We start from the raw sequence: 12,161 nt of genomic DNA on the forward strand, positions 1-12,161 counted from the left end.
TGTTGAATAAGAATTCGACGAACCTGCAAACTGGTTACCATTTTGACCAATTGCATTATCAATTTATGACCTTAGCCTTTTCCTGGCAATCGGTTACCGCCTTTTGCCCACCAGCCCACGGAATCATTTGACCCAATTTGATCACGTAAGCAAAGTCGTCGCCCTGCTCAGATTTGGGCAAATTTTCTACCTGATCAACTAATTTCAATTTTATTAATTTGATCACAAAACGCTTCTTCCACACCACCCATCTGCGTGCGATACAGTATAACATCCTATTTTCTCCACAAATCACAATTCTGTGCATTATACTATGTTCCATTTGCATACATGCATGGGTTTTTTTTGATTTTGATTTTGATTTTAGTGCTACTTGGGGCTACGTGTGATTTCTACTTGAGGCACAGACATATTTATTTTCACGTCACGTTGCAGAATGCACAATTTTAACAACAACGACGGAAATGAACAGGAAAAGTAAGGTCAAATGACGTGTTCGCTAGACGCACGCATACTGTGCTGCATTTCCCTTTATTATATGTATTTTGTATCAGTTTTTCCAACTTTGAAATAATTCAACTAGCCGAAAGGTGAATGCTTGCAACTTTATGAGAACCTGTTTGCTTGTTGTTTGCGACTGAAATACCATCAACAAAGGATTATGTTCTCCTTGTAATTTCTCAACATTTCTTCTTCTTCTTTTAGCATAATTTGGCAGAGGTATAAAGAGTAAATTTTCATATATATTATTAGTCATGGGTAAGTTGGAAATTGTTTCTTGGGCTTTTTTTTCTTTTTGAAAAAAATTTCCCATGCATCTGTGTACAATCAGAAAAATGTATATGCTGTTTTCTTTTTGAAAAATTTTCAAACGCATCAAAATTTACAGTCTGATGAGCAGGTCAATATCAGTAATGTATGCAAACATTTCAATTTGTATAGCCTAAAGTAAGAATAGAATGAATAAAAATGGTTGGTTCCATTTGAACATCAATTATTGTTCAGTGAATAATGTTCACATGAAATTGTGACTGACGTATTGTTGTTTACTGCTAACGACAAGAATTTATTTCTGATGTTCTTGTCCAATTATTAATATTTTCAACACACAGAGCAGCATCTAAATCACAGAGATATTTGTCTTTTTTTCCCAACCAACAGATAGATTCGTATGAAATGAGGGAAATTTAAGCTAGCTAACCATTGCTGAAACATCGCTCACCCCTGTGTTGTTTGCCTATCTTTTATTATACTTTAGCTTGTTTGGTGCATATATATCATCTACATTATGTATTTTTCGTTTGCAAATGATCATTTTGTGAATATTCTTTTCGAACAATCATTTGTCAACATTTATTTCCTATCTTTTCAATTCCCCCTCCCCTCCCCCATGAATAATAATGACAGCGCATTTTTAATTGGAAAATTGTTCAAAGTTTATGAGAAATTCATCATTCATTTATTCTCTTTGTTATCAGTAAAATCTACGTCGTTTATTTGGTGTCATTTTCATTTATAGAGCGTACATAATTTTGATTTGATTAATTAGAAAATACATTTATTTATCGAGCTGGTAAAATTTTCCTACTGACATAATCTGATGATAATGTTTGCGTTGTTGTATGTAATTTTGTAAAAATTCATTCACTCATTCTTCATCATACCAAGCATTTTTATTTCATTTATTCTGTCAAGTGCAAAATTGTATCTGTTTTTTCTTTTGTCCGATGTGTTTGATGATGATAAAATTAATTAATTATTTTCATCAAAATTTCAACTTTCTCAATCAATTTCCACTTGACGCTTGAACAGCGTTGCCTGCAGATGCCTGCTGTGGTGGGCCCCCTTCGGATTCGGATTTTCTACTTTTCTTCTTTGGATGCTTCAACGAAGAGTTGATCAGCTGAAGCAGTTCTTTGTCTTGTATTTGAAATTCACTTTCGTAACGATCCAACGGAATGCCCAGACCGCAAACTTTCACCAACCCTGAAGGCAACACCAGTACTGTGGTTTTGAAATAAGCCACAAATTCCCCTTCACGCTCGTATAAAACCTATTGAAAAAAAAGAGAATTTCGCTCAAAGACAAGAAGCGATCGACAACACCAACACTGTATTGATACTTGATACGGCTTCAACAGGTTGTGCTTTTCGCATTCGATCACGCCCAATCTGGCTTTCTTTTCATCTTCAAAATTGCGCAAAGTGAAACCCATGGAACCGAACTGTCGTTCACAGTCGAAAAAGAACGCTCTGGAAGCTTTCATTTTCAGCTGATAAATCACATCTTCATTTCTTTTGTAAACTGTAGTGCGAACTTCGTTCGATTTTGGTTTCCCTTGAAAACTGAAAATCATCTCCACAACAACAACATGAATGACCACAAAAATTACCATCGCCTGTACTAATGACCACACCCAACGCATAAACTTCATGTTCTTCGAATTCGTGTTTTTGAAATTCCACAGGTTTCTTTTCTGTCGGATGTTGAATAATTTCATTCGGTCCATCTTCAAACAACCAACAACATTACATTTTGAAAACGAAATTCAATTAATTAATAATTTCTTCTGACCTAATTTATTACGCTTCAACGAAAATGACATGATGTTTTCGACGGGGCGGCAATTGTATACGGCTGCAACTTTGTTTATAATATCAATCAAATCGGTGTTTTTGTACACACCCGGTCGAAGCATTCGAACGGCAGCTTCTAAACAATAATATGCCGCTAAAATTACATCAGCACGACGTCCTTTTATCTGAAATGAAAAAAAAGCATAATTCAAAGCTTCCATCAAATCCACCACAAAAAAGATCCACTTTTTCCTCCTTTTCAACGCTAACTACAACGGTGTGCGCCACCATTGCTATGAATCCATCGACATGAACACCCAACTCGATTTTCACAACATCACCAGCAGCAAGAACAACGTCTGGTTCGGAATTCAACGGCGAAAAATTGAAGATGCAGTGATTCACTGAAATGCACGTTGGAAATGCAATTCCTTTCTTAACGTTTTTCTTTTTGAAAACCTTAAAACATACAAGAAAAGGTACAATTGGTAATTTTATAGAAAAAGATATATTACAATTTAAAGAAAAACGCAACATTATTCACCATCATAATTAACAATTGCTGAATCAACAAAAATTTACACCATCTTGCGTAAACCTTTACGCCACATACAGCAAATTGAGAGAAAATTATAAAAATTAAAAAGATATAAATTTTCAAAACACAGAAAAGTAGGAATAAAGAAAAAAAATACGATATATGTGGAAAAAAATTCGAACCTTTGCGGCGCGTTCTGTGATGCTTTTGTCGCCAAATTCGCACAGTTCTCTAACAGATTGATTTTCTACACATTTTCCAATCAATTCTTTCAATACCTCGTCGGCGATATTGCCCGCCGCACTGTACTTTGTCACCACCGAATCACGAGCAATGCTATCTTCCAGTGGATCCTCTTCGGTATTTTTATCCTTCTCACCGTGGCTGGACATTTTCTAACTTTTGCAAACGTTCTCTCTACAACAATCTTCTCTCTACCTGGAAAAATGTCGTTAAAATCACCTCGGCAGTACACCGCAGAATGGTCAAAAATACGCTCAATATTAATCAATCGTCAACAAAAAGTTCACAAAAACAACATTCGACGTTGCAATTAAATTCAAATAAGCAATTCGTGGAATGTAACTGTAATTTTTTATTAATAAAATGCAGGTTTGAATTTTACGCTCAATTCAACATTGTCAAAATATCTATGAATGATCGATTTAAATCAAACGAACATTCGAATGAATTTATTTTTAATTTATTTATTTAATATTAACCATTAAACGTACATATATTATAATTATTTTATTTACGTTCGTTGCATAAGTTGTTTCTTTTCATTTGTTCTGGTTTAATATTCAAAAAATTAGTAAAAATAATCTTTTAACATCATTTATCATTGAATCATTATTGGATTAATAGGCAAATTCAATTTAGAAATATAAATGTAACACAAATACTGTCACATTTTAGATATGTGCCAAATGTTGCAGATAGTATTCTAGTTTTTATTCTCTCAGTCGTAAGCATTACAACTTGTAGCGATAACGAAGATACAGATGATAAGCTAATTTTGAATTAATTCAATATTTACTTACATGTTCAATTTGTGTCTGTTGACTCTGCTGTGAATCTTTTGAATAGTTTATTTTTTTACGTATTTCTTCACTTTATTTGCATTGTTTTAAAAAGTTAAAATTGTTATCAACTGATATCAACGATAGCTTTTGCTCTTTTGCAGTATCGTGATTATTAGCATTGCGAACAAAAGCAATTTACCTAGTTTGTGGAAATTTGAATTTTTAAATTTCTAATAATTTTGAAATGCAGTTTTAGAAATGAAAACATAAATAAACGGTTTTCCTCTCAATTTACACGACGAATGAATTTGAATTTCTGAAAGTCGTTTTGAATTTTTAACACGAATGAAATGTTCCATGTTCAGTCTATACTTTTGTTGAGTTTAGAAATGGCATGAGATCTTTTTGCTGCACTAGACAGACGTTCACAAGTTACTTTGAATTAAGTGCATGTTTCTACTATTTTTATAGTAGTTTACTCATACTCATACTCATACTCATATAAACCAACTTATACTAGCGATTGAAATTTGAATAACTGCATCATGATTTGAACTAATAATTGATGACTTTTTCATTTTTTCATATTGAATAGTTAAAATTCAGACCAATTTTGCAATATAATTAAATTAAATTTCCACGTAAACACATATAAACAATTAAATTCTGTTCGTATTAAAATTTTAACTTGATTTTCATTTTTAAATACAGAAAGTATTTATGATTTTGTTTACTAATTTAAGCGCGCGAAATTTTACCACGTTAAATAGTCGATGAGATTTCCCCTGTTGAAAATATTTTCATTCTGCATAGATATTTATGGCCAACTGGAGCAGGGATGATAAAATGGTCAGTTTCATTCGTTTCACCTTTTCCACAACTGATGATAGCGGCTTATGCGCCGACGTTTTGTTCGATCCGATTAAAACCACAAAACCAGGTTCACATTGTTCTACAGCTGTCGTCGAAAATACGAGTACTGATGATTCTCAGGTCAGGTTCTTTTCCACTGTTGATGCTTCGCTCAGTGAGTACAATACAATTGGCTTAATAATAGCTGAATTGATATTTTTAATACGTTTTGTTTACGCAGGATCACGCCATCGAAGACGGTCGAACACATTGCAGAGACTTGAAGCAATGCGTCAGCAGCGAGAACTGAATAAAAGAATTGCCATTGTACAGTGGCAACCGCCAACGACAACCAAGGCTGCTTCATCTATCGAAAAATGTCCATTTGTTGCCGTTCCTGTGAACGACACTAGAACTTCGCCAACATATTCCAGTGCTTCAGCAGCTATAAAGAAAACTCAAATGTCAAATTTTAACCCTTTTCTGGATTATTTGAAATTTGACGAAAGTGTAAGTGTTCATAATTATTTTCTCTTATGACACTGTATTTATTTATATGTGCGATGCTTATACGCCAAATTTGTGCTGAGTTTTATCACTAGAATAATTTCAAAGAGAAATAGTTTTTTTATAGGCATTTTATTTGGCATAATTTGTACATTGAATTGTTTTTAATATATTTTTGGTCAACATTGCTTGCAACTGCTAATTTATTTTTAGATAATTTTGATTTAGTTTCCAATAAAATTGTGACTTTAAAATTTTAAAAGTATTTCATTATTTCTTATTATGAAGTGAAAATCATAATCACAATTTTTTTTGGTTGATATTCTGTAATACTAATGCAGTTGCTTTGTTGTTTTAATTAGTTATTATCAGTATGAAAATTGAATATGCTGTATTTATTATGAACTTGAACATCATTTTAGGCACATTGTAATTTTGTTTTAAAATTGTTTTAATTTTTTTCGCATATTTGCAGAAATATGAAGTTTTTTTTACAGCTGAAACATTTTAGTAAAAAGAAATTAGTAACTGTAATTATATTCAAATGATTATTAATTTTATTTATGTCTGAACTGTAAGAAAAAGAATTATTTGCAAAGATTACTTTGTTATTTGTGCATGAAAATTTTTTCTCATGTTTAGTATTCTCCTCAGCCTTCGTCAAAAAAAGTTGATGTATTTTTGCCTTTTTTGGATGACTGTGAACTGCGAAAGGTGCCTGTGCATGTCGTGATGAATGGCAACGCGAAGGTATCCGATTTGATTGGCCTGGTCTGTTACATTTATACTGCAAATAATTGGAATCCCCCGCTGATGTATGCACATTTAAATTATTGTGACGATAAAAATTGTTTTTTTTTCAACTGATTAATTTTGCTTAAGACAAGATGTAAATCGATATGCATTGTATGTGGCTGAAGATACGGGTGAAGTGGAATATGGCTTACCTGCAAGAAGTTCTTCAGAACGGGTAAATCATTTTCATTTTCCATTCATGGCAATTGCACCAAGAGTTGAGGAATGTAAAGAAAACACTGAACAGTTATTAATGTAAGTAAATAAAAATGTTGGATCAAAAATAAATAAATTATTTTTTTTGGCTTATCTATAGTCACTTCGATTGTGGAGAGTGCATTACGCTGCCGGTGAGCGGTTCAATTCAGTGCCTCAAGACAGTCAGAGATAAAGCTGTTTCAGAATATTTTGAAAGATGCCATGTACCAAAACACAAAAGTAGCAGCAAAATAACATTGCTACTTGTTTGCTTGCAAGTGAGCATTTTTCTTTTTTCAAGGGCTGAATTATACTTTGGAAAAGTTTGACGAACCAGGACAAAGTGTTTCTTTGGAGGCAACGCTCAGTTCGGTGAATTGTCATAAATTTTTCTGCGTGCGGGTCAACAGTAAAGTTATTGCTTTTTCTTTTTCCACTTTACTGAAATTCATTTTTAGGTACTAGAAAAGGTGCTTTGGTATCGGAATCAAACGATGAAGATATCAATCTTTTCCCTCCATTTTTGTCAAACTTACCCTCAGCGGAATATACTTTTGACGTAATTGTAATACGTCCACTTCGCATTAGCACTCCGGCCGCATTGCGTAATATTGAAAAAGCTTTTTCTTGTTTTTTTTTAATACATCCGCTTCATTATTTCCATATTTTAAGATGTATCCAGTTGTTCTTTAACAATCATTCCGAAAAAGTTGAAAACCAAAGTACAACTCAAATGTATACCATCGTTTCCTCGCGAAGCTCATTTCCTCAGTGCTCTCAGGAGGCCAGTTACAATTCCAATTCAGAAAATTCGGTTTGCCATTCGGGCGCGCATCAACGAAAGTGCGTTTATGCTTAATATTATAAACAATTGTTGCCATTTTGTTATCACTTGTAGTTAATTTTAAAATGTGAGAAATAATTTGCATGGATCAGCATTGTTCAACAACTTTCGTTTGTTGGATAGTGTAGTTTTGTTATCAAAGATTGTCTTACCTGTACAAATGTTTACCTGATCAGCATTGTTTGTTGTAGCATGTTGCTAAATTGTGTAGGTATGGATGTTGATGAGGGAAACTAAGTGTCTGTCAGTGTTAGGAGAGCTCGTTAGTTTTCCGTGTAAAAGCGATCGTTAGTTTGAACTATGTCCACTGACGTTTATTTGCTTATTTGTCAATAGGGATGGAATTTCAGCAACCCTAGTCATGTAAGTTATTCGATACGTACGTGCTATTGCTTTTATTTAAATAGTGCAATGGTAAAGTTAATGTAGTTTTACATTTCGCCAACAATATATGAATTAATGGCTTTACTGTTTAAATTTCATTTTATGCATCTAAAGTGCACCTTCAGGTATTATGATATACATATATACAGAGATGTTTGTGTATGTAATTTTCTATATGTTGTAATATATTATTTTCAATTTATGAGAATTGTTTGTGACATTTGCAGGTCAGGAATTGATGAGAATTGAGTATGATGATGCGGACACTTTGGTTGGACAAAGGCAGAAATTTCGTCTCAGCTTTGCCATGGCTGACATGCTTGCGAACGTTTTCGCCCAGTGTGCTGTGCCGTGCCGGTTGGCGCCGACAAGTACCTTGTCGCGCAGAAGCCGACGGTGGAAATTTTCACTCCTCAACCGGTCGACTTTTGTCAGCTAATTATTTGGTGAACAATCTCTGGATTTTCTTTTCTTATCATTTTTAATGTGGAGATGGATCAATTCAATTTTTCCAACATTATGAAGATATGAAAAATGATAGTAATAAAATAAATATATTTTCAGTAGCACTTATATATACTTCAAATGTTTTATTGTTTTTTTCAAGAAACCATAAAGCGAAGAAGATGCAACAGAAATACACAATGAAAGCAATGCTTTCTTTTCTGTTTAACTGTTCATAATAACGAAAAGAATATCAGAAGAATAACAAAATGCATCAGGAAGAGCAAAAGAGATAATGCAAGCAGAAAAATTTATTTTTTGGATGGAGATGGACAATTTGTTCAGTTGTCCTAAAAAAATTAAACTGAAAATCAAACGAACAACCAAAAACTGATTCTACAAGCTGAAATGATGTTTAGTAGCATGAAGTGGCACTTACTAAACCGCTATCCAGTGAAACGTGGCTGACCGCTTTGGTCGATTCCAAAGAGCCTGACAGAACGCAAGCTTGGGAACCGAGCTGCGATGTTGGACTGTCATCTCCGCACCCATCAGGTACACCGGAATCACGATTTTCACTTGATAAAGCCGTCTTATTGTCTTTCACTTTCTTAAACTCTGCTTGGTCAGTTGCGTTTAAACTTCGTTCCAAGCGTTCAAATTCTCTGCTCTTAAACGATAGATTTTTGTATTTTTTTAAAATTCAAATATCATTTCATGGGATTTTTTTAAAAATTATTTTACTTCCTCAATAGCTTCGGATAGGTCTTCAAGAAAGCGACGACGATCCTCTGCACAGCTTGCGTTGAAATACAGGGTCGATTTTTCTTCGCCCACTGCCAACCGTATTCCGAACGGATAATCTACAGTAGAAATATAAGCACAATCGATTATTGTACAGTCATCTGAACAAATTGTAATTTCTGCTTGCTTACACTGAGTCACGAATGGTCGCATCTGTATCTGATTCAGCGTGTAACTTTCACGGTATTGATAATAAATTTTACTCTTCTTCTTTGGCAGTATTTTGGTAAACTAATTTCAAAAAAAGAATCAATTATATTTCAGATAATTCACCAAGCACATTATGTATTATCGTTATTGATAAATGCAATGATAACATCTGCTATATACCAACAACATGTCGTTGAAGAGGAACAATTCTCGCTGATGAGCACTGGACGATTGTTTACGGTGCGGATCGACAATCTGTGACAATCGAATATAGCAGATCAATCGACGATCCGGTAAGCTGAGTTGCTTAAATTTTCTTTTTTTAATATATATATATATATATATAATTGTTTAATTGATTGCTATTATTATTATTATTATTTGCTTGAAAATTTTGCTTACTGGCTTTTCTCCGATAATTTTTCTTTCCACTTTTGCCACTTGGCTTACATGGTCTGCTCCGGTGCGGAGCTGTTGATTTTTGATTCGCGCGTAAATTTCACCCAAAAATGTCCGATTTAATGATCGACCTTCATCAACACCTAATCAATGAAAAATTCTACTGTATATATATATATATATGTATTGAAAAAAGAAAAATAATAAGAAACAGCAACACTACAGACATGACATTGATTTCAAAATAACCTTGTAAATTTTTGACGAAATCTTCAAGTTTCATTCGATTGCACGGCTTTACATTCGGTGAATGCAAGTCAGTGTTGAGCATGATGATCGCGAATGCCAATACAAACACAGTGTCCAAACGTTGTTTGGTTGTCGGTGGATTGCATTGACAATAACGGCTGGCAAATGCCTTAAATTGTAAAATAAAAACGACAATAAGAGAAAGAATGTGAAAATGAAAGGTTACTTCAAGTATGCGTTCAATTTTTTGCGACTCTCCAGGTAGATGGAAGCCGTGTAAAAATCGTCTCAAAGCGTGATCAATTTCCATGTCGCGTAGATCTATTTCTCGGGCAAAGCACCTGACATTGAATATTTCATATTTTAATATGAATAGGTAGATTGTTCAATTGTGGTGTTGTGTAGTGAACAGACACTTGCTTACTTCAGTACTTGAGCGCAGAATTCATCTTGTATACGTCCCAAATAGTCGCCGATCATTTGCTTGCTCAAACCTTTGCGTGTGAGGAGAAATTTGGCCACTGCCAACGGTGTTGGTGCCAAAAATCCCCAGTCGATCAAAGTGCGCATGCCTTGTGTTGGTCTCTTGTTGAACAGTGTGATCGCGACACGGTATTTTCGTTTTCGCAATATCTCGTCCGCAACAAGTGCACCATCATTGGTCATTGTTTTTGACGAAGCAGATGAACCGTAATTGTTGTATTGTTGGTGTTGTTCTGGTCGACGGGAGCAGCAATATTCTGCAAAATTAAGAATATTCATAATTTTGTTTTGATCACAAATTTGAAATGCAAAAATCCAAACTGATAAATTTTGCACAAAGTAAATTTACAATAATACACACACACACACACACACAGATCACTTTTCCACTATTGCTTGCTTGCTAGTAACTGCAACGACTGCTGCTACTGTTACTGCTGTGAAGTTGCCAGGCTGGTTGTTTTGTTTGCTCAAATGACGACACGGACGCGATTTGTTCTCTTGTTTGGTTGGTTGAATAGAAAAGCCCCTTCTTCTACCCTACCCATCTCTGTGTCTGGTGATGATATTGGTAAGCAGATGGGACACTGTCAAACTATTGAAATTATACGCTGATTCAAAAGAAGCTAAAGATGGTGATATTTATTGGTCGAATTTAGTCTTGTCCGTTGTGAATACGTAATTCCATCAAAGCGTCGACGAGGAGGATCAATACGGTTTTGAATATTGGTTGTCAATCAACGCAAAGCAGCAGCACGTGTGATAAATATATATATGCATATAAAAATGCACGCATGCATGCGTGCATGCATGTGCGTGTGTGAGTGTGTGCTTAGCCTCTTTTGAAAAGGCACAGAAAATGGAAATCTCTATTGTGTGTACGTGTGTGTGTGTGTTTAGAAGTGTCCTTATGGTAAATGGAAACTCACTTCATTCTACTTCATTTGATCCATTTCCGAAAATTAATTTTCATAATTGTTCAATAAAATGATTACGGTGGTAGTATGGTAATGGCAAAATTTTTCACCAGAAGTGTCATTTGAAAAATTCAGCTCATATAAGTCAGAACAGGTTGGAAAAGAAATTGGTCAACTTGACATACTATATATATATTATGTGTATTGGATGCTAATGAAAACAGGCCGTTCAGCAGCAGAAGCAGCAACAACATCTCGTACAACGACCGAGTGTGATAAATTTTTAGGTCGATAAAGGTTGTTGATGTTTTCTTTGCTTTTTCTCTTTCTCATCTTATGTGAAAAATAATTTTCTTCAACTATACATATATATATATATATATATAAGAAAATATGCACAAAATGAACAAAATCAAAATTTTTCTTTTTTCTTTCTTTTTTGAAGAATTGATAGATAGATATTCATCATTTCAACTTTTATCCATTTGACAATTTTGGGGTGATGAAGAATAATTGAAAATGTTGAACTCTCCGGCAAGTTTCTGTAATTGGGTGAAATTTGAACAGTTGCACAGGTGTGGCAGATTTGATTTCGATAACGAATGCGCAAGTTTACTTTCAGATGAGTGTTGATGATTGGAAAATTTCTCTTGACATCCATCATTTTATCAAATTTATATTTCGAACGTTAAGAAGTTCGTTTGTGATGTTCAGAAACTGTCAAGCTAATATTTGCTATTGTTTTCTACTCTGAAGAAGAAAACAAAACTCCACAATAAGCCAAGAACACTGAAATTTGCTTGGTTAATTAATTTTCGATTCTGATGCTGATTTACGATGATAAGATCGAACACACGTTGCTCCTCAGATGACGACGAACATTACGATTGGTATCTTTGTTTTGTTTCAACTTGATTTCTCCTCGGCTGGGTTAACATTATACAGAATAATATGTGGAAATGTAGAAATTTTTTTAATATCAACATTAAAAAAAAG

At 34.1% G+C, this 12,161-nt stretch overlaps 4 protein-coding genes across 4 annotated transcripts; 1 reads left to right on the top strand and 3 right to left on the bottom strand.

The window, feature by feature from the left end:
• Positions 1 to 1,786: 1,786 nt before the first annotated feature.
• Positions 1,787 to 3,506, bottom strand: Tsp_10838 (proliferation-associated protein 2G4). The gene is made up of 6 exons (XM_003370181.1): positions 3,297 to 3,506; positions 2,823 to 3,035; positions 2,575 to 2,761; positions 2,422 to 2,509; positions 2,123 to 2,345; positions 1,787 to 2,053 (listed from the first exon to the last, which is right to left on the bottom strand). Exons 1-6 carry the CDS (start codon positions 3,504 to 3,506, stop codon positions 1,787 to 1,789), a joined length of 1,188 nt encoding a protein of 395 aa, XP_003370229.1.
• A 1,479-nt stretch (positions 3,507 to 4,985) lies between these two features.
• Tsp_10839 (putative target of rapamycin complex 2 subunit MAPKAP1) lies at positions 4,986 to 5,726 on the top strand. Its single transcript, XM_003370182.1, has 3 exons — positions 4,986 to 5,166; positions 5,233 to 5,501; positions 5,712 to 5,726. Exons 1-3 carry the CDS (start codon positions 4,986 to 4,988, stop codon positions 5,724 to 5,726), a joined length of 465 nt encoding a protein of 154 aa, XP_003370230.1.
• A 263-nt stretch (positions 5,727 to 5,989) lies between these two features.
• Positions 5,990 to 7,372, bottom strand: Tsp_10840 (conserved hypothetical protein). Its single transcript, XM_003370183.1, has 4 exons — positions 7,218 to 7,372; positions 7,028 to 7,140; positions 6,103 to 6,308; positions 5,990 to 5,995 (listed from the first exon to the last, which is right to left on the bottom strand). The coding sequence occupies exons 1-4, from the start codon at positions 7,370 to 7,372 to the stop codon at positions 5,990 to 5,992; spliced, it is 480 nt and encodes a 159-aa protein (XP_003370231.1).
• Positions 7,373 to 7,947: 575 nt separating this feature from the next.
• Positions 7,948 to 10,527, bottom strand: Tsp_10841 (IQ motif and Sec7 domain-containing protein 1). Its single transcript, XM_003370184.1, has 8 exons — positions 10,190 to 10,527; positions 9,992 to 10,106; positions 9,766 to 9,934; positions 9,520 to 9,659; positions 9,298 to 9,423; positions 8,908 to 9,198; positions 8,603 to 8,833; positions 7,948 to 8,154 (listed from the first exon to the last, which is right to left on the bottom strand). Exons 1-8 carry the CDS (start codon positions 10,525 to 10,527, stop codon positions 7,948 to 7,950), a joined length of 1,617 nt encoding a protein of 538 aa, XP_003370232.1.
• Positions 10,528 to 12,161: the final 1,634 nt, after the last annotated feature.

This window comes from Trichinella spiralis (genome assembly GCF_000181795.1).
Source record: "Trichinella spiralis strain ISS 195 chromosome Unknown Scfld1085, whole genome shotgun sequence".
NCBI lineage: Eukaryota > Metazoa > Nematoda > Enoplea > Trichinellida > Trichinellidae > Trichinella > Trichinella spiralis.

Bases quoted from the DNA above. Each gene is read 5' to 3' on its own strand.
- Tsp_10838 (XM_003370181.1), bottom strand. From the start codon at position 3,506: ATGTCCAGCCACGGTGAGAAGGATAAAAATACCGAAGAGGATCCACTG. The intron at 2,762-2,822 runs GTGGATCTTTTT...TTTTCATTTCAG, and splicing joins GCGTTGAAAAGGAGGAAAAA to ATAAAAGGACGTCGTGCTGA. The intron at 2,054-2,122 runs GTATCAATACAG...TTTTTTCAATAG, and splicing joins ACCTGTTGAAGCCGTATCAA to GTTTTATACGAGCGTGAAGG.
- Tsp_10839 (XM_003370182.1), top strand. From the start codon at position 4,986: ATGGTCAGTTTCATTCGTTTCACCTTTTCCACAACTGATGATAGCGGC. The intron at 5,167-5,232 runs GTGAGTACAATA...TTGTTTACGCAG, and splicing joins CACTGTTGATGCTTCGCTCA to GATCACGCCATCGAAGACGG.
- Tsp_10840 (XM_003370183.1), bottom strand. From the start codon at position 7,372: ATGGCAACAATTGTTTATAATATTAAGCATAAACGCACTTTCGTTGAT. The intron at 7,141-7,217 runs GTACTTTGGTTT...GAAATAATGAAG, and splicing joins CGATGGTATACATTTGAGTT to CGGATGTATTAAAAAAAAAC. The intron at 6,309-7,027 runs GTAAGTTTGACA...TGCATACATCAG, and splicing joins AAAAGTATATTCCGCTGAGG to CGGGGGATTCCAATTATTTG.
- Tsp_10841 (XM_003370184.1), bottom strand. From the start codon at position 10,527: ATGAATATTCTTAATTTTGCAGAATATTGCTGCTCCCGTCGACCAGAA. The intron at 9,935-9,991 runs GTAACCTTTCAT...TTACAATTTAAG, and splicing joins AAATTGAACGCATACTTGAA to GCATTTGCCAGCCGTTATTG. The intron at 9,424-9,519 runs GTAAGCAAAATT...AGAAAATTTAAG, and splicing joins AAATTATCGGAGAAAAGCCA to CAACTCAGCTTACCGGATCG.